At 41.4% G+C, this 21,837-nt stretch overlaps 1 protein-coding gene across 7 annotated transcripts in view; it reads left to right on the plus strand.

Annotated features, from left to right (window-relative positions):
• The first annotated feature begins 1,417 nt into the window (after window positions 1-1,417).
• IL18R1 (interleukin 18 receptor 1) overlaps window positions 1,418-21,837 on the plus strand; it is a 35,714-nt gene continuing 15,294 nt past the window's right edge. For 3 of the 7 annotated variants that reach the window (XM_037806745.1, XM_037806749.1, XM_037806750.1), the window contains exons 1-6: window positions 1,418-1,926; window positions 9,285-9,370; window positions 12,286-12,529; window positions 16,104-16,269; window positions 18,823-18,858; window positions 18,975-19,128. In XM_037806745.1, coding sequence (XP_037662673.1) covers window positions 9,313-9,370; window positions 12,286-12,529; window positions 16,104-16,269; window positions 18,823-18,858; window positions 18,975-19,128 — 658 coding nt within the window. In that variant the 5' untranslated portion in view covers window positions 1,418-1,926; window positions 9,285-9,312. Of the gene's footprint in view, window positions 1,927-8,922; window positions 8,982-9,284; window positions 9,371-12,285; window positions 12,530-16,103; window positions 16,270-18,822; window positions 18,859-18,974; window positions 19,129-21,837 lie in introns of those variants that run through there. The other 4 variants (XM_037806746.1, XM_037806747.1, XM_037806748.1 and 1 more) reach the window with 4 other exon arrangements.

The raw sequence follows: 21,837 nt of genomic DNA on the forward strand, positions 1-21,837 counted from the left end.
ACATGGTGCTTTGGTCAAAAATCAATTGTGGATGTATATTTGAATCCTCTGTTTTGTTCCATTTTATATCCTCTGTCATGATTATTCTTGCCTTATTTTAAGCCTTCAAGTCAATGCAAGTCCTCTGACTTGCTCTCCTTTTTGAGATTGTTTGGACTATTCTAGATCTTTTGAATTTCTATATAAATTTCCAAAACAGTTTCTTAACTTGTTTGAAAATTCCCACTGGGTTTTGGATTGGGATTGCATTGAATACATGGATCAGGTTGTGGAGAATAGCTATCTTAATGATGTGTTCCAATCCATGACATGGTTTATCTTTCCATTTAGTTAGGCCTTTCATTTCTCTCAGCAATGCTTTGTAGTTTAACAGATACCTTGTACACCTTTCAAAGTATTTATACTTTGGCATTTGATTTTTAATGCTGTTGTAAATGGTATCTTTAACAAATTTCATTTTCCAATTTTACATTACTTGTGTAGAAGTACAATTGATTTTTGTGTATTGACCTTGTATTCCATGCTAAGCTCACAATTTAGGTTTTTTTCTGTAGGTTTAAAATGCTTTTTTGGACATGCCAAAGGATGATCTACAGTCATGAGTGAAAACTGTTTTTCATCTTCCTGTCCAATTTTTTTGCCTTTTTTTTTCAAATTATTGCAAAACAGTTATCCTAGGTGAGAGGTGTCATCCTTATCTTGTTCCCAATCTTAGGCAAAATCATTCAGTGTTTCGCTATTAATCATGAAGTTACCTAGAGATTTCTTAGTACTATTTTTTTGTCAGATTAAGAAAATTCCTTTCTAATATCAAGTTTCTAAGAGTTACCAATCAAGGAAGGATGTCGAATTTTGTCAGATTTTTTTTCATTTATTGAAATAATTATATGATTTTTCTGTTTTATCATATGGCGAATTACAGTATCAGGTAAAAAGAATGAAAATTGCTGTCTTTGTAAACCCTTTCCCCATCAGCCGTGGTTCTGCTCTTCATTTTTGTTTGAAAGACCCAACCACCAAGCTGACTCTGAAAATTCATCGTGAGTTCCACCACACCATACCGGTGTAAGAACTTATTCTTCTTCGGCTTCCTTTTCTTCTAAACGATTTACGCTGTCAGCTCAACACCTCTGCCCACCTCTCTCTGGCTCCCCAAGAGCGAGCCAAAGGCCTCAGGGCTGACCTGAGGGCTGGGACCCCCCACCTCCCCTTCGGTTAACCTCGGGAAGCCCCGGGGGTCTTGGGGACTCTCCCGGGCCTCCTTGCTCTCCCCAGCCTCCCCCAGCCCCTTCCCCTCAAGGGCAGGCGCTGCACTGCGGCCCGCGCCGGCCGATCCCTCCTGGCCTCACCCGGGCGTGCGCAGCGTCACGGCCGCAGGGTGCGTCAGGGGCGGGCGGGGCGCGCAGGAGCCACCTAGGGCCGGGGCAGGTCACTCCGCCTCCGCCCGGGAGGCTCCCGGGGGCCGCCGCGAGCGCGCTGGGGCGGGAGGCCGGACGGCGTGGGGGCCGCCACCGTCCAGCAGGCCGGCGCCAGCCCTCGGAGTTTCCAGCCGCGCCTTCCAGTAGCGCCTCACGGGAGCACCCCCAGAACGGGAGCAGCGCCCCGCCGCAGCACCTCGACCGGGAGCATCCTCGCGCCCTCTGCCTCCTCCACCAGGGGTTCGCTGCCCGCGGCCGCAGACGCTTTTCCTTTCTTCTTACTTTCCGCTCCTTTTCGGTTGGGCTGTTTTGCACTCTCTAGCGGCCTCATCGCTGTGATCTCCCTGCTGGCCCCCTCGCGGCCCCTCTCTTTCCTTGGGTGTTTCGCAATCGTCGGGTGGCCGCGGGATCGCGCCTCCGGGCCGGCGTTCCCCACTCCTGCCTCCGTCGGCGTCGGCGCGCCCCAGAGCGAGGGAGCCCCGGCGGCCCGCGCCCCCGCCCGGCAAAGGTAAGGCCCGGCCCCGCCGCCCCCGCCATGCTGCCCGCTCCCCGCTCCCCGCTCCCACCGCGCTCGGCCCCGGCAGTCCAGGGCATCCGTGCCCGAGGGCCCGGATTCGGAAAGCGAGATCGGTGCAGTTACAAGAACAAGTAAATACACGTGTATGTACATACATGTGTGTTTATGTGTGTGTATGTATGTGTGTATACAATTTCGAATTAAAGATATATATTTATGTATGTGTATGTATGTGCGTATACATACAATTTTGAATTAAATACACACACACACACACACACTCTAATTGATGAGATGGCATCATCATTTAATGGGTGTAACTTTCCCCGGTAGTTTAGTTTTAGAGGATCACACGTTCCCAACCCGTTTCTGGAGAGGTGAGAACGGCTGAAATAAAAAGTGATAAAAATAGTGGCCACTTGTTAAGAGTTTACTGCGCCAATGTGTAGAAAGCTTAGATGTATTTTTACTTAACCCTCTTACCGGCACCGTTACCCTTAACAAAGGAAGTGGTAGTGGGGGAACCAAAGCACAGAAGTCAGTAATTTTCCCAGAGGTATCTAACCACTGAGTTATAGATCCCACATCCACACCTGTACTTTTCTGATTCCAAACCTTTGCCTTTAATCCAAATCCTTTGCTCCAGGTGTTTAGAATGCCCCCAGAACTTGCAGAAACACTTGCTCACACTCAGTTTACCACAGTTTACACCCCCTACCACCACCCCAGCTCACTCTAGGCCCTTGGGTTGAACCAGGTGCCCCAGATCCCAGCCCTGGAATTGAGGAAAGGCCATGGACCGAAGGGATAGCGCTGAAATGGAAACAGTCATCTTGGATCCCTGTTTGATGGGGAGTCCATGGTTGATGTGTCTGATAACTGCAGTGCAGCCTGCCCTGCCTTCCCCCTTTTGGAGGCCGACACCTCCCCCAGCACAGACACACCCACGGAGGCTGATAACAGCTGATCTGGGAGCAGGGGGAAAGGCGAGGGATCTCACCAGCAAGTGGGAACGAGTCGAGGAAAATGAAAATAACACCAGGCTTGGGCAAAGGCTTGCAGTGTTTGGGTGTAGTGGCAGTTGGAGAAGCTTCCTTGAAAGACCACCATTGAGCTAAAGTGCGAGAGTTAGAGAACTGGGTGCTGGAGGAAGGGGAGGCTGTGCTGCCAGGAAGAAAAGCAGATACATAGCCAGAGCTGGGCACACCCATAGGGATAATAATAACAAGGATGATGAGGTGGGCATGATTTTCCTGGTCTTACAGATGAGAAACCGAATTCAACGTAACTTCTTTCTCCATAGTGTGGACTTGTGTGCATGTTTGTTGTGTGTGTCTGTATGTCCAAGATTATTTTTCCCCTTTGTGTTTGGTAATTTTATCTTCTCACAGGCTGAGAAAACCACCTATCATCAAATACTGTTGAGAAATAATTACATCTTAAAAATCATCGGTGTTAATAAATACTGAAAGTGCATCACTTTCTAATTAGTATGCTATGTTTTACTATTTATGCGTGTAAGGTTATTTACACCTGTTGTGCCTGAATGGTGGGAATACTTTGTAATGGGCAGCTGCACATCTCTTCCCAACTCCACTTTTTAGTGACATGGCCTTGGTGGTTTAAACTTGGCCATGGCGGGAGAATTTCCACTATAGAAACTGGCAAACATGACAATTCAGGGCTTGATTTATTGTTTTGTCGATTAGACCTAAGGAAGTGGTGAAGACAATGTTAATAAATCAGATTAACTTAAAAACATCACTGGTGTGATGTAATTGTTCAATTATGTTTTATTAATAAGACTGCTTTCCACTGAGGCAATCTACGTTTCTTCCCATGTAAGTCAATGAATCTAGCTCTAATCTGGGCCTTGACACTCATCTGAAAAAGCTTTGAAGCAACCTGACATCTATGTGTTTCTGTGAATCATTTTTTCTAGAGGGTGATCATGTTGTTTAAGAGAGTTCCAAAAACAAGGGCAGTTGGGCAGAAGCAGGGGCTCCGGAGATGACATTTGCTTACGTGTGCTATTCTGGAAAGAGGGGCCTTGCACCCTTGCACTGCCTTGGGGGCAGAGGGAGTGGTCCACTTGTATCTCACCTTCACTTTAGATCACATGATTTTTGAAAGAGCACTTTTTTTTTTTTCATTTAAAGAATAACTTCCTGCCATTGGATGAGGAGTTCGAGAAATTTGTGACTTTTCTTTATATATGTATTTACATATATACAAATAAATATCCTAGATCAGTGGGTCCTCACTTAGGCTGCACATTAGAATCTCCTGGGTGAATGAGTTAAGTTAGACAGTCTTCATACCAAAGAAGAAAATAAATTGTTTTTGGGTGAAAAATATAAATGTAAAAACCATAACAAAGAAGAAATTGCAGGTAAGCATCTATCTGACCACTGGGGCAGGGGAGGGGGGGATGTTCTAAACCTAAAAGTAATGGAAAAATCACAAATCAAAATGTTTGACTACATAAATATGAAATCTTCCATAAGTTAAAACATCAGAAAAGGAATTAAAAGGTAAGCAAGGTGAGAAAACAGTAAATGTCTGACAATTAACTAGACAAAGGACCTAAAGAGACAGGTAATAAACATGGGGGAAAAGTGGCTAAAAAATACATGGTTCATATTCTGCTTCATTTATATTAAAAGAAATACAGATTTAAGAAAACAACAAGAAATGTTACCATTTTCACTACCTTATTGTATTTTTAAAAATAAGAATGGTAAATGCTTCTCTGGGTGTGATAGATGGAAATTATCTTACAGGTTGAGAGAGTAAGAATTATTACAACATTTCTGGAATCCAGTTTCGCGGTATACATCTGTCCTGTTTAAAATGCACCCTTTCACTCATTTATAGCACCGCCATGAAGTAGCACAAAGAAAATCATCAGAAATATAGACAAATAATAACAGCTAACCTAGAATGGCATTTATTATTAACTAGACACTTTGAAATATTAACTTGTCACCTTCACATCAGCTCTGGGAGTTCATAGTGCTATCCCCATCCTATGGATAAAGAACCTGAGGCACAGAGAGGGTGACTTGTCCAGGGTTATTCAGCTGGAAAAGCCTAGGATTGGGATTTAAATCCAGCTGGCCTGGTGTCAGAGATCATGCTGCCCCAAATGTAGGTATACTGCCTTACATGTAAAGGTGGTCACAGTGTTATTGTTATTTTATAGTAAAATACATCTTGTGAATTATAATATATCCATATGAAGGAATATTATGTGTCATTTAAAATGAAGTTAACGAAGATATGTTTATGACAGAAGAAAATGCTTATTATATAGCAATAAGTAGAAAATGTAGGATATAAAATTCTTTAAACATTCTTTGAAAATATGTAGAAAAATATAGGAAAACATGCTAAAATATTATGGATATTGAGATTATTTTCTTATTTTGAGTTTTCATTTTTATGAATGTGCTACAATGGACATATATTGTTTTGGAAATAAGAAAAATATAAATCAGACCAAGGAAAGAAAAAAGGGAAAAAATCTTAAAGTTATAAAAAAGCAAAAAATGATATCAACTTCAAACATAACATGAAAAATACACCTTAAAATTTCTGCAGGTAAGAAATTTCATATTTAGATCCTCATAAAATATTTTATGAATACCTGTTAGAGTATTTATGTCATTTCCTAGAATTGTATTTTTTTCTTGAAATGAATTTTTTTCAATAATATCTTGATGTCTGAAGTTCACACATAAAATTTAATAAATACATTGAAAATTATATATTTCAGAACTGTGTAAATATCAGTTAACTTTCAGGTTGGGATCTTAACATGTTTCATATTGAAACTCAGAGTTAACTCATCAGAATGCCGAATAATCTCATAATAATCTTACCTCTTAGACTTAGAAATTTCACAGAAGTGTGCCCTTTACAAAGCTGGGTCAGCCAGAGGACTTTTTTTTTTTTCTTTTCTGCTGGTTAACCAGAGGAGTGACATAAAGGAAACAACACCACTTTTCACACTACCAGAGGCAAAAGAATAGATAGGTTTAATAATAAAATGTGTGTGTGTGGAGGGGGGGGGTTCCAGGTCCAAACCATAGACTGTTCTAATTTAATTATGACCAGTTTGTACTTTCCTTACATTTTTATCCCTTTGGTCTTTACATTGTTGATATCTCTTGGAAATTCCACCAAATTCTCAGTGACGTTATTCAAAAGGTCAGCTTAGTTATTAAACTTTGCCAAGGATTTGGGTATTAGTCCTTTTTTGGAATAGGAGGTAGGTGGGAGTTGGTGAGAAGAGGACAATTACTGGGGACTGAGAGATTATCATTTGCGAGTAAGTTTTCATAAACATTAGCTTGGTTAATTACTCAGTAATGTTGGAGATGGATCTTCTTATCATTTCCATTTTAGTAATGAGCAAACAGGCTCTGAGGCATGTAAGTAACTTGTCCAAGGTTGCACAGCTTGTCAGGGCTTCAGCTGGAATGCCAGCCCAGTTTCCTGTGGCCCTGAAATCAGTGCTTTCCTTCAGGTTGCACTGCCTCCACCCAGGGAAGATTGCAGTGGGAGGGAAGTAAGCTAGGTGTGTGGGAAAAAGGAACATAGGATTGCTTATGAAAAATATTCATTCTTGGGGGTGAGCCCTACTGCATCCTGCCCCCATTCTGATCCCCAAGGTTGTAATTAGTAGGACAAAATCTGGGTTGAAGTAGGTTTGAAAGTCAAGGCAGATCTCACTTCCACTGGGTCAGTGTTCGTGCCGAGTTGGAGTCTGGAGTGTAGGAAATTCTGGTTTCTTCATTTCCCTAAAATATACACACATGGGCATGTGAGTGCAGCCACATCCACACAGCTGCTCTTTACTCATGTATGAATGAGTGTTATCTGTGTGCTGGTCATTGTGCTGGGCTTTTGCAATAAAGTGATGAGCACAATGGACTTTGTTCCAGCCCTTATGAAATGTATGTTCTGAAGGAGGAAGATGGGCATTCAAAAATCCAACCGACAAATGAAAACTAATTACAAATTGTGATGCACATTATGAGGGAAAAGGTGAGTGTGGTGAGAGAGAAAAGCAGTTGGAGCACACAACCACACATACACATATACACACAATCACATACAAGCACACACAAACACACATAACCCTACATGGGCAGAACGGCCATTTGTATCTTGGTATGTCACAGACTGTGAGTAGACAGAGTAGTGGCTATTCTGGAAATATCGTTGTCCTCAATTTTGACCTTGGAGTCAGGATTTAGTAGACTGGGCCTAAAATAAATCAGGCTCTGTTATTTTAGAAAATTGCATTTTAGGATTTTCTTCAGCACTTGGGATTTTATTAATTCTAGTTTGTTGAAAGTTCTTTGAGGAAATCAGTGACTATGTTAAAGGTTATAAAAATCTCCTGGGTTGATTTTTTTAAAAATCTGTGTACCACATGTTTTTTTCCTAAACTGTTCCAAAATTTATTTTATTTTTGTGTTTTGGAGCCTGTATTTCAATATAATTGGTTCTTTATGTCTTTTAAAAATTTTATTGTGGTAACGTATATACAACATAAAAATTTCTATTTTAACCACTCTCAAGTATACAGTCTTTAGTGGTAACTACAGTCATTATGCTGTGCTGCCAATAATGCCATCCTTTTCCAAAACTCTTCTATCACCCCAAGCAGAAATACTGTACTGCATTCCCCACCTTACGCCTGCCTTGGTTACCTGTATTCTAATTTCTGACACTATGAATTTGCATATTCTATTTGTTTCATATAAATGAGATCATACAATATTTGTCCTCTTGTTTCTGGCTTATTTCACCTAACATGTGGTCTTTAAGTTTCATCCATGTTGTAGCGTATATCAGAACTTCATTTCTTTTTACAGCTGAATAATGTTCCATTGTGTGTGTATGCCACATTTTGTTTATCCATTCTTCCATTGATGGACACTTGGATTTCTTCCACATTTTGGCTGTTGTGAATAATGCAGCTCATGAGTATTGGTAGGCAAGTATCTGTGTGACACGCTTTCAATTCTTTTGTGTATGTATCGAGAAATGAGATTGTCAAGTCATATAGTAATTTCATATTTAACCTTCTGAGGAACCACCAAACTGTTTTCCACAGTGGCTGCACCACTTTATATGTCTACCAGCGTTGCACAAGAGTTCTATTTCTCCACATTCTCACCAACACTTGTTATTTTCCACTTATTAAATAATAGCCATTTTAGTGGCTGTGAAGGAGTATCTTATTGGGATTGGTTTTGATTTAGATTTCCCTAATAACTAATGATCTTACGCATCTTCTCATGTGCTTATTGGCTATTTGTATGTCTTCTTTGAAGAAATGTCTATTCAAGTCCCTTGCCCGTTTTTTTTTTTTTTTCTTTTTTTTTTAATTGGGTTATTTGTCTTTTTGTTGCTCAGTTATAGGAATTCTTTAAATATTTTGGATATTAAACCCTTATCAGATATATGGTTTCCAAATATTTTCTTCCATTCTATAGGTTGTCTTTTCACTTTCTTGATAATGTCCTTTGATGCACAAAAGTTTGTGATTTGATGAAGTCCCATTTATCTATTTTTTCTTATTCTGCTTTTGACGCAAAGTCTAAGAATCCATTGCCTAACACAAATCCTAAAAGATGTATAGTATTCTCTTATATATATTTATATAAAATCCTTATATTCTCTTATAATTCTTATATTTATAATGCCCCCTTTCAATTCTGATTTTAATTTTTTTGTATTCTCCCTTTTTTTTTCTTTGTCAGTCTATATAAAGGTTGTCAATTTATTGATATTTTCTATAAACCAAGATATGACTTCAGGTTTCTCCTTATTGCTTTTCTAATCTCTGTTTCTTTCCTTCTGCTCACTTTGATTTTCGTTTGCTGTTTGACTCGTTCCTCCTTTTGAGGTTAGATCACTGTGTAAAGTCAGGTATCTTTTTGATATCTTTCTTCTTTTTTTTTAATGCAGGCATTTAGAGCTATAAATTTCCCTCTCAGCACTGCCTTTTCTGCATCCCATAAGGTTTGGTATGTTGTGTTTTTGTTTTCATTTGTCTCAAGAATATTCCTAATTTCCATTGTGGTTTCTTCTTTAACCCGTTGACTAAGATTGTATTTTTAAATTTTCTTATATTTATGAATTTTCCAGTTCTCTCTCTGACATTGGATTCTAGGTTTATGCCATTGTTGTCAGAAAAGTTACATTATATGATTTCTTTCTTAAAATTTATTGAGAGTTGTTTTCTCCGTGTGATTTTTTAAAAATCATAACAAGACAGATATGCTTTTGTCTGCAAATGTTGGTTCAACCTATTTTATTTTGTTTTCCAGAGAAACCATTTGATGCAGAGTCCTAAAAATGCACTGTAGAGAACTACCTTTGGCACTTTTTGTACTTATGTTTATAAGTACATCAGGTAAGTGTTTGGAATTATCCACAGATATACTTCATTGGTAGCCTAGAGGGGATATACAGGTTTTTTTTTTTTGTTTTTTTTTTTTAACGTGGTGGCAATTACTGAATGGAGGACAAAAGATGCTGAATTTATTAAAGTTAGTGGCTTTAGATTTTACTTTATGAAGTTGCCCACCATTTGGTGTTGGTGGCAATAGAGAATGGGAGAGTCATATGAGTGGGGTCAAGAGGTTCATAGAGTATTGTTGAAAAAGAAAAGAAACAGCCCTCTGAGTTTATATGGAGAGCAGGATGAAAAAAAGTGCATACTGAAATAAATTTCATTTGTCTGAGATGAAAATTGTTTCATGTTATTTGAAACTGAGGAGGTAACAGCCATGTTTATTATTCATTTTTAGAAAGTTTTACACACATTACAAGATGTTAAAAGAATGAGGTAGATCTGCTCTTCCTAATAGGGAATGAGATGTCAGAAACCCCTAAATGCAAAAGCAGGGTGTGGGGAAGTATGTGGTGTGGGCTTTGTGCTCTGGAGACAGGCACTAATAACCTTACTTCCAGACCGCAATGGAAACATGATGTCGGCAAAAAACTGCCATAGAGCCTTTTCTGGAAGGTTGCTAAAGTCTTAGTTCTCTACCTTTTTTGGTACGTGAAGAGCACCTTTCAAAAACATTCAGTCTTGGCAGACGTGACAGTATTCTAAGTGTTGAATTCATTTACAAATTGGATTAGGTGACAATATCCCATAATTGCCCAATCTCAGGAGAATTTGAAACACAGACATCATTCCAAAGGATTTTGTTTTATTCCCTGGTGCTGTAAGAATGCGAGTGCCTATTCTGAGCAGTCCACACATCCTGAACCCCACTCATTTCTCCAGTGAAAAGCCATTTCTTACAAGCATTATGTTCATCAACACACCCTCGGGTGTGAAACAGAAGGGAAGACACCTGAAGCCATTGGCTGCCTAAGGGAGTGTGGGCTTTCAGTTGCCAACCGTCAGTTCCTGGAGGGTGTGTGTTCCAGATTAGGTTCCTTCAAATGGTAACTACCCTAAAGAGGAATGAGGGCCTAAGTCCAGTCAACAACTGTGAGTTAAAATCAGACTCGTGCTTTGAAAAATAACACTTAACGGGCGAGAAGACATTTTCTCCATGCCCTCAGGGAAATTCTCTACTCAGTTTAAGGATCTCATTCTAAGACAGGATTGAAGGAACCATGAGGTGACAGGATGTGCCAATTTTGAACTACAAGAAACACAAAAAGAGGGGCAAGTGCACCCTCCTGCATACCTGAAAGGATGGGAGAGGTTTTTTCAAAGCCAGAGAATAATTGGGATAGTTGAAAAAGAGGGATATCTGGGATAGTTGAAAAAGAGGGAATTTGGGATAGTTGAAAAGAGAGAGAGAGAGAGAAAGAGAGGGAGGGGGAGGAGAGGGACAGAGGGAGGGAGAGAGAAGAGAGAACGCTCAGAGGGGAAACAAACAGGCAGATTTTGAGTGATATATTAATCAATTCTCGATTATCTACATGGTAACCTACAGCAATAACTCATTTACACATCCCCTAAGCTACGTAGGAGCGCTTTTAATCATCTCCACACCTACAGGGTATGGTTAGGGAGATTGGCTGGGAGTGAGCTAAGTGCGGCTTCTGATGATGCAGATGAAGAACTCCGAGGTCTCCAGGTTTCTTGTTTTCCTTTCAGTGCACACTTGTCCTCAGCTGGGAATGTTTGGGATGGGGGTGGGGGACTGTGACAGAAGTCGCTCCCCCCATAAAGAAGCAATAACATGTAATATTTTCTTTTTTTTTAAAGTTACACCACACTTTTCTGCCCTCTAGCTATTGGAGGTTAAGTCCTTGCTCCTTCCAGTTTGGGAGTCCCTATGGGAAGCATTGTCTTCATCTATGTTCTGAAACTGCCTTTTCCCTCTTGCTTCTTAGTATTGGGAAGATTGACCATAAAATAAGAAGCCCCATAGGAATGTGACACTGGGATTTCTCAGGGCTTTCTTTTTTTTTTTTTAAATTCATTTTTATTGAGATATAGTCCCATACCATGCAGTCATGCAAAACAAAGCGTACATTCAGTTGTTTGTAGTACCATTATATAGATGTGCATTCATCACAAAAATTAATTTTTGACATTTTCATTACCACATACACAAAAATAATAATAAAAATTAAAGTGAAAAAGAACAATTAAAGTAAAAAAGAACACTGGGTGCCTTTTTTTTTTTTTCTTCCCCCATTTTTCTACTCATCCATACATACGCTGGACAAAGGGGAGTGTGGTCCATATGGCTTTCCCAATCACATTGTCACCCCTCATAAGCTACATTTTTATACAATTGTCTTCAAGATTCATGGGTTCTGGGTTGTGGTTTGATAGTTTCAGGTATTTACTGCTAGCTATTCTAATTCATTAGAACCTAAAAAGGGTTGTCTATATTGTGTGTAAGAGTGTCCACCAGAGTGGCCTCTCGGCTCCTTTTGGAATCTCTCTGCCACTGAAGCTTATTTCATTTCCTTTCACTTCCCCCTTTTGGTCAGGAAGATGTTCTCCATCCCACGATGCCAGGTCTAGATTCCTCCCCAGGAGTCATATTCCACGTTGCCAGGGAGATTGACTCCCCTGGGTGTCTGATCCCACATAGGGGGGAGGGCAATGATTTCACCTTTCAGGTTGGCTTAGCTAGAAAGAGAGGGCCACATCTGAGCAACAAAGAGGCATTCGGGAGAGGCTCTTAGGCACAATTATAGGGAGGCCTAGCCACTCCTTTGCAGCAACAGTCTTACCAAGGGCAAGAGGGTTTTCTTATTAACCCTGCTTCTTACCCCAATGCATTAGAAAAGAAAAAAAAAAAAATCCATCATTTTGTTTTTGTTTTATTTCACAATCCTTTGAAGAAGCTTGTACGTCACGTTTCCGTATTACTGCAGTTGAAGGCGAGCCTTTCTATTTGAAATATTGCTCATCTTTACCTGAGCATGAGAGTGGAAAAAGCGCCGTCAGGTGGTACAAGAGCAGTGGATCACATGGGCACGTGGAGCTAAGCCCAAGCAGTTCTCCCAGAATTGCTTTACATGGTTATGCTTTGGAATTTTGGCCAGTTGAGTTGGATGATGCTGGATCTTACATTTTCCAAAGGGGGTGAGTATTTCTTTTCTTTCTTTTATTAGATTTCTAGCATCGTGGCCTTTGTTCCATAAACCAAATATGCAGTCATTTGAGAGGTTAGCTAGTCCTTGCATTTTTTTTTCCTTCCCTATTCCTCCTAGAACATGAAATAAATGCTTCATTATTGAAAATTTAAATTAAATGATCCTCCCTGTTTATTTTATTAGCAATTTTAGGAGATAATACCATATAGGATTTCCTCTGAAGGGATCCTTGCCAAGATTAATTGAAGGTGGGATAAAAGTCATTTTTAATTTCAGCTGCTCTTGAGGTCTAAATCCAATGGTCAAATGAAATAGATGGCCAGAGCTTCACAATGTTCCTAGCGGGTAGTGAAGTAGGAGCAGTGGCTGGTTCAAGGCGGTCTCCACTGGCTGGGGTGGGGGTGGGATTGGGGTTGATACACTCCAGTATAGTTTCTACGGGTTGGTGGGATCCCCTGCGGTGCTACTGAAGGAGGCATGGGCTTGGCAGCCAAACACAAACCACAGCCAGGGGCAGTGAGAGGAGTGGAGGGAGCAGAAAGGGCTTTGCCCACCAACCTGCTCAAGGCACAGTGTGAGATCCCACCAGGAATCAGGAATCTTAAGTTCTAGGAAATGACAGCAACCACCTGAATGAGTCAGGGATTACAACTGAACTTGGTTCTCTTTATATTTCGTCTGATGAGATGGAGAAGGAGTAACTGGGACAGGAATCCTCTCTGTGATTGACTTAGTAGTTGATAACGTGAGATTTATCTGGTACACTTGTGCATGTATGTATTTATGGGTGTAAGTATTTATTTGTATAGAGATTTGACCCTGTTGTGTAGAAAATATGCAGGCCACGTGAGTGTGGTGGCGTGCAGTTAGCTGGAGTTGGAGTTCTTTCAGGGCTGCCTCTGGACTGAGTCCTGACATCATCAACCATGCCCTTGAGAGCCAAGCCTTGATGTTTCACTCTCGTGGTTTTGCACAAAATAAGGTCATTTTGGTTTGCTTCTGTACACAGCCCCTCCCAGGAATCAGAAAGAAATGAAAGAACTATGGTTTTTAACTGATGGATTTTACATGACCTTCTGAGAGATGACGCTAGAAAATGGGTCACAAATGCATCTCTCTGCACCAAGCTGAGGAAGAATGGGTGTAGTGACAAATGGGATAGAGAAAGAAGGAACAACTATTACCCACTTTCTAATCCTGATGGAATAAATGTACAGTTTGAATGAATAAAGTATTCTGGACAAGGCAGAAAGAACAAATTGATGGGAAGTGTCGGTCATCCAAGAATTTCATTTGGAGATAGAAAGTGAGAGAGCATTTACCATCTTTCTGATATGGAAGGCAGAGAACACAGCCCGGGTTGGGAATGCAAAAGTAGAGTCATCAGTTAGAGGTAGCAATGTCAGAAAGATGTGGGGGGACAGGATAGAGAACCAGAGAGGGCGAGAAAAATGAGATGGCCAATAATGGCTGTGATGATGATTTTGAAGTGTAATGATGTTGATGAATAAAAATGGGACTAAAGTGAAGGTGGAGGGGGAGCCTTGTAATGGTTTTGAAAATAAATGGGATCCTAACATAGGAATAGGCTGTTTGGGACACATAGGAATATGGAAGGTACAGACATCTTCAAATATAAGACAGCTGATAAAAAATACCCTGCCTTGGTGGTAGTTATGTGTGTGCATGTGTGCATGGGCCCACATAAGTGAATAAGCCTTTGTAGTTTCATATGGGATTGATCAATGACCAGATACTGTGCCTGAAATTCTCCCATTAGAATTGTCCTTTAATTTTTAATTGTTTAATTTTAAATAGGCAATCTTTGAATGCATCTGGAGACTGGTAGTTTAATCCTGCAAGGAAAAGCACTTTGACAGATTTAATTTTAAGGTGGAAGTCAACTAAGAAGGAAGGGGGTTCAGGAGAGAGAGATTTCAATGAGAGAGGCAAAGAAATAAAGGTAGAGAGAAACACACATGCAGAAATCTAAAAATCAAATCCTAACTGTCAAGCAGCAAGTTTGGCTCACTAAAAGGCCTCTCAAGAGCGGGTTTGACCTTCATAAACTCCTTCTGAATGTGGCCAGGGAGGGCCCTTGTAACCAGAACAGGCTGGGCTTGTAGGGGGTGTCCCCTGGCCCACCTTTGGGTCAGTTGACCCCAGCTTCACACTAGCCTTTGAGCTCCTCCATAGCAAGTACAATGTGTTGCTTATTTTAGCACTCCCAGTACAGTGTCAGGGACATGGAGGCTCTGTAGCCAGTCAATATTTGTTGGGTGGTAGGAATTGAGGACTGCAGAGGTAGAGAACAATAGGGCTTGGTTGGATGGGACTACGCAGGTGCCCTATGCCTCGTAAGCAATGGAACAGAGATCCAGAGATTCGTCTCTGTCCAGCTCAGTGACGTTGAAGTCAGGCAGCTTCACAAACACACTTGACAAGAGGATGCTGGTGATGGGATTCTGAATCCTTTACAAAGCCAGTTAGTTCTATTCTGTTCCATGGCAACTGACCAACCACCTTTAACCTTTACTGTACTTCCCAGCCCTGGCCCATCTTGTATAAAGTCATATCCAAGATGAAGGGACCAGAGTCACATCGATTTGCGAAGTGTGGTATTGCACAAAGTACACCTGGCCTTTGCAACCAAACAGATGGGCATTTGCATCCTGGCCCCATCACCTTCCAGGGGTGTGACCTTGGGCAAGATACTTAACCTCTTAGATGTATCTTTCTTATCTGAACTTATGGAAAGTAATTGTCTTCCTTGCACTTACATGGTACAATACTTGGGATTCAATGATTGCTAGTCTTGCCTTCCTGTCACCCTATTATAGACTGAAGGGGACCTGGAAAGGCCTAAGGTGGGCACATATTTGTCAAGTGCACAGGACAACTTGATGTGTTTCTGTTGTATTTAATATAAGAATCTATACATCACATGCACAGTTTATGCAAACATCAGATTGCATAATGTTTTCTCTTTAACAATACTGTTAATTTTTCCCCTTCTCTAGATTGCTAACTTCTAATCAGAAGGAAAACAACAATAAATCTATTCAAACCAGCTTTCAACAGTAAGATACTTAAAGTGCAAACACAATTAAGCTGAGAGCAGCAATTCCAGGCTTTGGCTTGCCCCGAGAAATATAAAACCTAACGCACAGACACACAAATACAGAAACAACTTCAGAAGTTTGCTTAGAGACCTCATGAAACCATGGTCACCTTTCCATTTTGGGTTAAGAATGTGTCTCTGAACATGTTTATCTCCAAAGATTCTTGGCGTTTTAAATGTTTACTGTCCTGGTATCCATAATAAATGGTCTGGTGTGTGTGTGTGAGTCTGTGTGTGTGTGTGTGTGTGTGTTCTGGACAGCTCAGGTTTTAATTTTTTGCTGCTGTGAACCAAGAGGAGGCAGAGCAGGTTTGGGGCCTAGAACAATGAGTTTCTTCATAAAAAAATAAGGGGAAAAGTTCACGGGACTGGTGGGAAGGTGGGTGATATTTCCAACGTCTCCATAGTAATTATGAAATACCTTTAAATCTTTGTTTCATAGAAATGATACCCATAACTGGAAATTAAATGTCACCCGAAGAGACAAAAACAGCTGCTTTACCAAAAAACTAGTCGTTAGTAGAACTGTGGAAGTTAAACAATATTTGCAGGTAACCTGTGAAAACCGTTACTATCAAAACCTGGTCAACAGAACATCATTGTATAAGGTAATGCTTTTAAAATATTTTAACAAGACTTGGTAGAAAAGATGAAATTCCCAAACGATGGTCTGCTGGCCGTGGACCATCTCGGTCTAACTTCCCGGCCTGGCTTGCTTGGCTTCTGAGCTGAGTGACTGCACAGGGTTGTGGTCATCTGCTAGCATGTATAGTAAACGTTACGCAGTATCTGACCCATGCTACGTGTTCAATAAATGATAGTGACTTCCTCTTCCCTGCCTTTGCTTCATTTTCCTTCACTTTCAATAAATTAAGCTTTACAAATGGTTTGAGGATTTCCATTTTCTTCTGCCACACATAAGTTCTGAATCTCTATTTTTTCTGAATGTTGAGATAATATGCATTCATTATGTAAATTTGGAAGATGAAAAAACAAATAATGAAGAAAGCAAAAAATCATTCATAATCCCACAAAACCAGGGACTTTGCTCTTTTTTTTTTTGTATAAACATCAACTTTTAAAAAGTGATATTTTTATTGTTTGTATCATCCTTTTATCTACAAAAAATTATATTGTGATCATTCCTCTACATCTTTAAACTTCCTTCCAAACATGGGATTCCATTGTGTAGTTGCTTGGTTTCCTCTTACTAATCCCTTGTTATTGGAGATTTGTAGGTTTCCTATTTTTCACTATTATTAAAAGGCTATTTCCACAAGTCTTTGGGTATTTATCTGTTATTTTCCTTCAACCAAATCCCTAACAGTAGAATTGCTGTGTCAAAGACACAAAGTAGGTCAAAGGCCTTTGATCCACATTATTAAAACCCCACAGCTGTTACAAAGAGCCTCTCTGTCCTCATACCTCCCCTACACTGGGAAGTAAGTTTTAAGATGTTAAAAAATATGGTATGCAAAATTTCTGTAACTCTGAATGTGATTTTGCATTTCTTTTCTCAATAATAAATTAAACCTCTCTCACATATTTATTGCATCTTAGTGTTACTTCTTTTGTGGATTACCTGTTCATTTTCTTTATCCATTTTCTTCAGTCGGTATACCTTTTCTCCTTAGTTGATTTGTAAGAGAGACCCCATACCCACCCTGCACACAAACTGTATTATTCTCTAGAAAACGAAAACCTGAATAATGTGACTCTCACAGAAACTTTAAAGAGATGTGAGAGGGTGAACTGAACAGAATAGTGTGGGAAAATTTAAGCAACTAATGATGAGTTTCTAGAAGCTTTCGTTTGTATCTTCTGGGTGAACACTGTTTACTTGTGATTTTTTGAGGCGTGCTCTTATCTGAAATGTTTTTTAAACATTTGAGTCACTTGACCTTAGTCCATTTCCTGTCAAGTGTACATTAGGTATGTTTTACAGTATAGTAAATTTTTGAGGTTCAAGGTACTGGAGTTTAAGAAACCCCAATATGCAGATACTTAAATTTAGAGAATGGATGCCTCAGGGATATTTTTAACCAAGATGATTCACGGCAGGGTAATGTATTCTAATTAGCAAAGATACTGTTTACTGGTGATGACCTACCTGATGGGGGTGGGGTGGGAGGTTGAACAAGGGAGCGCAATCAATAACAGGATGAATAATTGGCATTGAAAATGAAGTGTGTCTGATCATTTAGTATGTCTTGGAAGAAATCAGCTTGGGTTTATAAAAATTTGATTTAACACAAACAATTCTCTGATGTGGGTTACACCTGTGGGTGCAGCTCACACACATTCTAGGCGCCCTTGGGCCTCGCCCCAGTTGCCGCCAGCTTGGACCAGCTCTGAGGGAGGAGTCTGCGGGCAGTAGGCTCTGCCTTGGTGTGGTGTTTGCAGGAATAGGGTCAGATACTCAAGGCCAGCAGGCCAGCTCCGTTTTTCCCTCTCCAGTCCCTGGATTGCTTCTGCAGCTCCCCATCAGGGACTGGAGGCTCGAGGGGAGGAGGTGACTTAAAAAAAAAGAAATCCTGTGACATATATGGAAATTTGTGTGTGAGAGGGATAGAGATAGAGATTTAAGATAGAGATGTGTGCCTAGGGATTTGAATATTCTCAGTGCATTTCTGATCAGTCCCTGCTTCTCTTGGAGGATGTCAAGGGCGGTGTGTGATCTGGTTGGGTCTAGGTTCTCGAGTAACGCTGCTCCAACCCCTACCACCCACCCCCAGGATGGAACTGGAATGAAAGTCTAATGAAAATAGAGTTTTGCAGAAAATTTTGACCCTAGCAAGGATTTTGTTGTTGCGTTCTCGCTCTCTCTCATGCGTGCTCCCCCTCTCTCCCTCTCCCTCTCTCTCTCCCTCTCTCTCTCTCTCTCTCTCTGACCCCCCCCCCATGCTCTCTGAGTACCGAGGACTTTAGTTGAATTGTCTCTCTCTCTCTGTAGTGTGTGTAGTGTGTGTGTGTACGTGCGTGTGTGTGTGTGTGTGAGAGAGAGAGAGCGCGCATGAGAGAGTGAGAGACAGAGATGAAGAGACAGAGTGATAGATAGAAAATGATAATATCAGCAGCTGCAATGCCCACTCTCTCCTACTTCCTAGTAGTTATTAATAAAGATAATGATAGTAATGGGACTATATTTATTGTTTCCGTAGAGTCTGCCAAATCACTGGGACTTTTACTCAACAAATGTGAGCTTTCATTCTGTTTCCCTTTATCTCTAAAAATCTTTAAAATGTTTGAATTATTATAATGTGAATACTGTTGCTCTTACTTAACTACTTTAATTTGCTTTTTTAACAAATAGGACTGTAAAAAGATAGCAGAGAACAATAAAAATCCATTTATACAGAAGAATGCTGAGTTTAAAGATCAGGGATTCTACACCTGTGTGTCTTCCCTTTATCATAATGGAAAACTATTTAATGTCACCAAAACCTTCAATATAGCAATAGCTGGAGGTAAGAAGAACTTTAGAACCTGAGAGAAGCAAATATATCTGGGTAAAACTGAACTTTTCCTTTCTTCTAAAGCTGCATAGGAAGTCAGAGATGCTTAGTTGGGGCTGTGACCTCATCTGTAGTTCAAGTAAAAGGGTCAAAATCTTTGTTTTTGGCATCCATCCATCTGACAGAAACATTTTTTTTTTTTTTTAGTTAATTATAGTTTATATGATGAACCTCTCCTGAGTCAGCTCTCTCATTTAGAATTTGAGTAAATTGTGGAATTGTTTGTCATTAAATTAACTTTTTTCACTCAAACACTGACTGAGTACACTTATATTCAATAAACTGTACTGAGGTAAGGGGAACAGAAAAATATGAAATAAGAAGTAAAGTGGGCAATTCACTGTTCTCAAGGAATTTATAATCCAGAGAAAGCAAGTAGCCACATGCAGGTTCTATAATATATGAAACAAGGACCACTGGTTGGGGGGTTGAAAGAGCACAGTGGGATTCCAGCAGAGGGACAGATGTGGGAGGCTGGGGGAGATGGACGGGCATTCTGGGGACAGCACACTCCGGGGCAGGAGAATGAGAGCAGCGATATGGGGTGGGGGGAGCAGGCTGTGCATTTTGTGAGGATGGCTAGTTGCCTAGTTTGTCATGAACCTGGACTACCAAGGAGACAGCCGCATCACACAGCGGCTTAGTCCAGTGTTCTAGTTTACTAATGCTGCAGAATGCAAAACACCAGAGATGGATAGGCTTTTATAAAATGGGGGTTTATTTTGCTACACAGTTACAGTCTTAAGGCCACAAAGTGTCCAAGGTAACACCTCAGCAATCGGGTACCTTCACCGGAGGATGGCCAATGGCGTCCGGAAAACCTCTGCTAGCTAGGAAGGCAGCTGGCATCTGCTCCAAAGCTCTGGCCTCAAAATGGCTTTCTCCCAGGACGTTCCTCTCTAGCAAGCTTGCTTCTCTTCAAAACATCACTCACAGCTGCACTCCGTTCCCTCTCTTTGCGTCAGCTCATTTATGTGGCTCCACTGATCAAGGCCCACCCTGAATGGGCGGGGCCACACCTCCATGGGAACATCTCATCAGAATCATCTCCCACAGCTGGGTGGGGCACATTCCAAGCAAATCCAACCATCACCAAAACATCTGTCCCACAAGACGACAAAGATAATGGCATTTGGGGGACACAATACATTCAAACCGGCGCATCCAGCCGATGTCTGGTGATTGACAAGGCATTTTTCCACAGAGCCCAAATATGCCTCCTTGTAGCTTCCACCCACTGGCTTTTATTTTGCCTTCAGTAAACGCCATGGGTCCCTGCTTGAAATAACAGCCCCTTCAGATGTTTGCAGATAGGTGACTTCCCACCCTAGACTTTCTTCTCCATCATCCTGGAAACGTTAAAACCCACTTGGATAACATGCACCAAAATCGTGGCTCACAGTTACTAAATCTCCTTTGCTTTAGCAACATCCTTTCCTCTTCATTTGGACCATCCACTTATATGGCCATACACCCACGCGGTGCTGCTGTAACAATCAACCACAAAGTTAGTGGCTTAAAATAGCATAAATGTATCATTTTATACTTCTGGAGGTCAATAGTCAGAAATGGGTTTACTGGGCTAAAATCAAGGTGTTGGCAGGGTGTACTAAAGCAGGGGAACAGAGAAACATGAAATAAGAAGTTGGTCCCTTGAAGTTTTTTGTCCCTTGAAATCCCTCCTGCCGCCATCTCCCCGGCTGCTCTGTGAAGTTGTGACGTTGGGCGAGTTCAGTTACTTCGTTTCTCTGTGACTCAGGTCCCTCATTAGTCAAATGGGACAGTAATGGCACCTCCCTCCCAGGGCCGGCCTGAGGGTCGAGTGAGTGACGTGTACACGGCATTGAGGGTGGTGCAGGGACAGGGAAAGCTCTTGTCATTCCCGCCGCCCGCTGCCTCGCCCGTCCCCCCTGCACTGCTACAGCCGCTATTCTCTCTGCCTTAACTGCCCCTTTTATTTTCCTTGTCTTCTTTGGAGAATGCCCACTGTATCTTTCAGGATTCAGATATAATGTCCCTCCTCCATGCACTTACCCTCTGTTTGCATTTCTGATCGCTGTCAGGGTTGATTTATAGATCTGTGTCTGTCAGTAGCCTGAGAAGCTCCTGTTCGGTACTTTCAGTCCAAGTCAGAAGTTACTCGGGAACAGAAGTAGGACTGAGCCTGCCGTGTGGACGCCCAGCAGAGCCAGGGCCAGGGCAGGGAAGTGAGGCGTCAGGGCACGGAGTCGAAGGAGGCACCCCTGTCGGGGGCGGGCAGGGGCAGGGTCCACCCTGGGAGCCAGCAGTCTCGTCTCCCCTAGTCGGGGTCCTTCCCGCCCGCAGATCTGCCCGTGAGGAGTCAGGAGGGCAGGTGGAGGGACCAAGGCAGAGCAGCCAGGCGCCTCCCAGCGTGGCTTTGCATCTTGTTGGTCCCACGTGTTTGTTTGGTCGTCCTGGGGTCTGGCAACTCTCCTTGAGGAAGAGGCTTTCCCTGGCTTTTAGCTGTGGTGAGCAGGAGCCACATATTTGAGTTGGGAGAAAACCAGATTCCTTTCCTCAGCTTTGTAAGCCTTGAGTTGACAGAAAGTGAAACAACAAACTATTGACTGCAATCGTTATTTACTGTTCATGCAATTAAAGTCAATGTGAAGCGATGACTGTTGGAATCATTGTTATACT

The sequence above is a fragment of the Choloepus didactylus genome, chromosome 17, assembly GCF_015220235.1.
Source record: "Choloepus didactylus isolate mChoDid1 chromosome 17, mChoDid1.pri, whole genome shotgun sequence".
Classification (NCBI taxonomy): domain Eukaryota; kingdom Metazoa; phylum Chordata; class Mammalia; order Pilosa; family Megalonychidae; genus Choloepus; species Choloepus didactylus.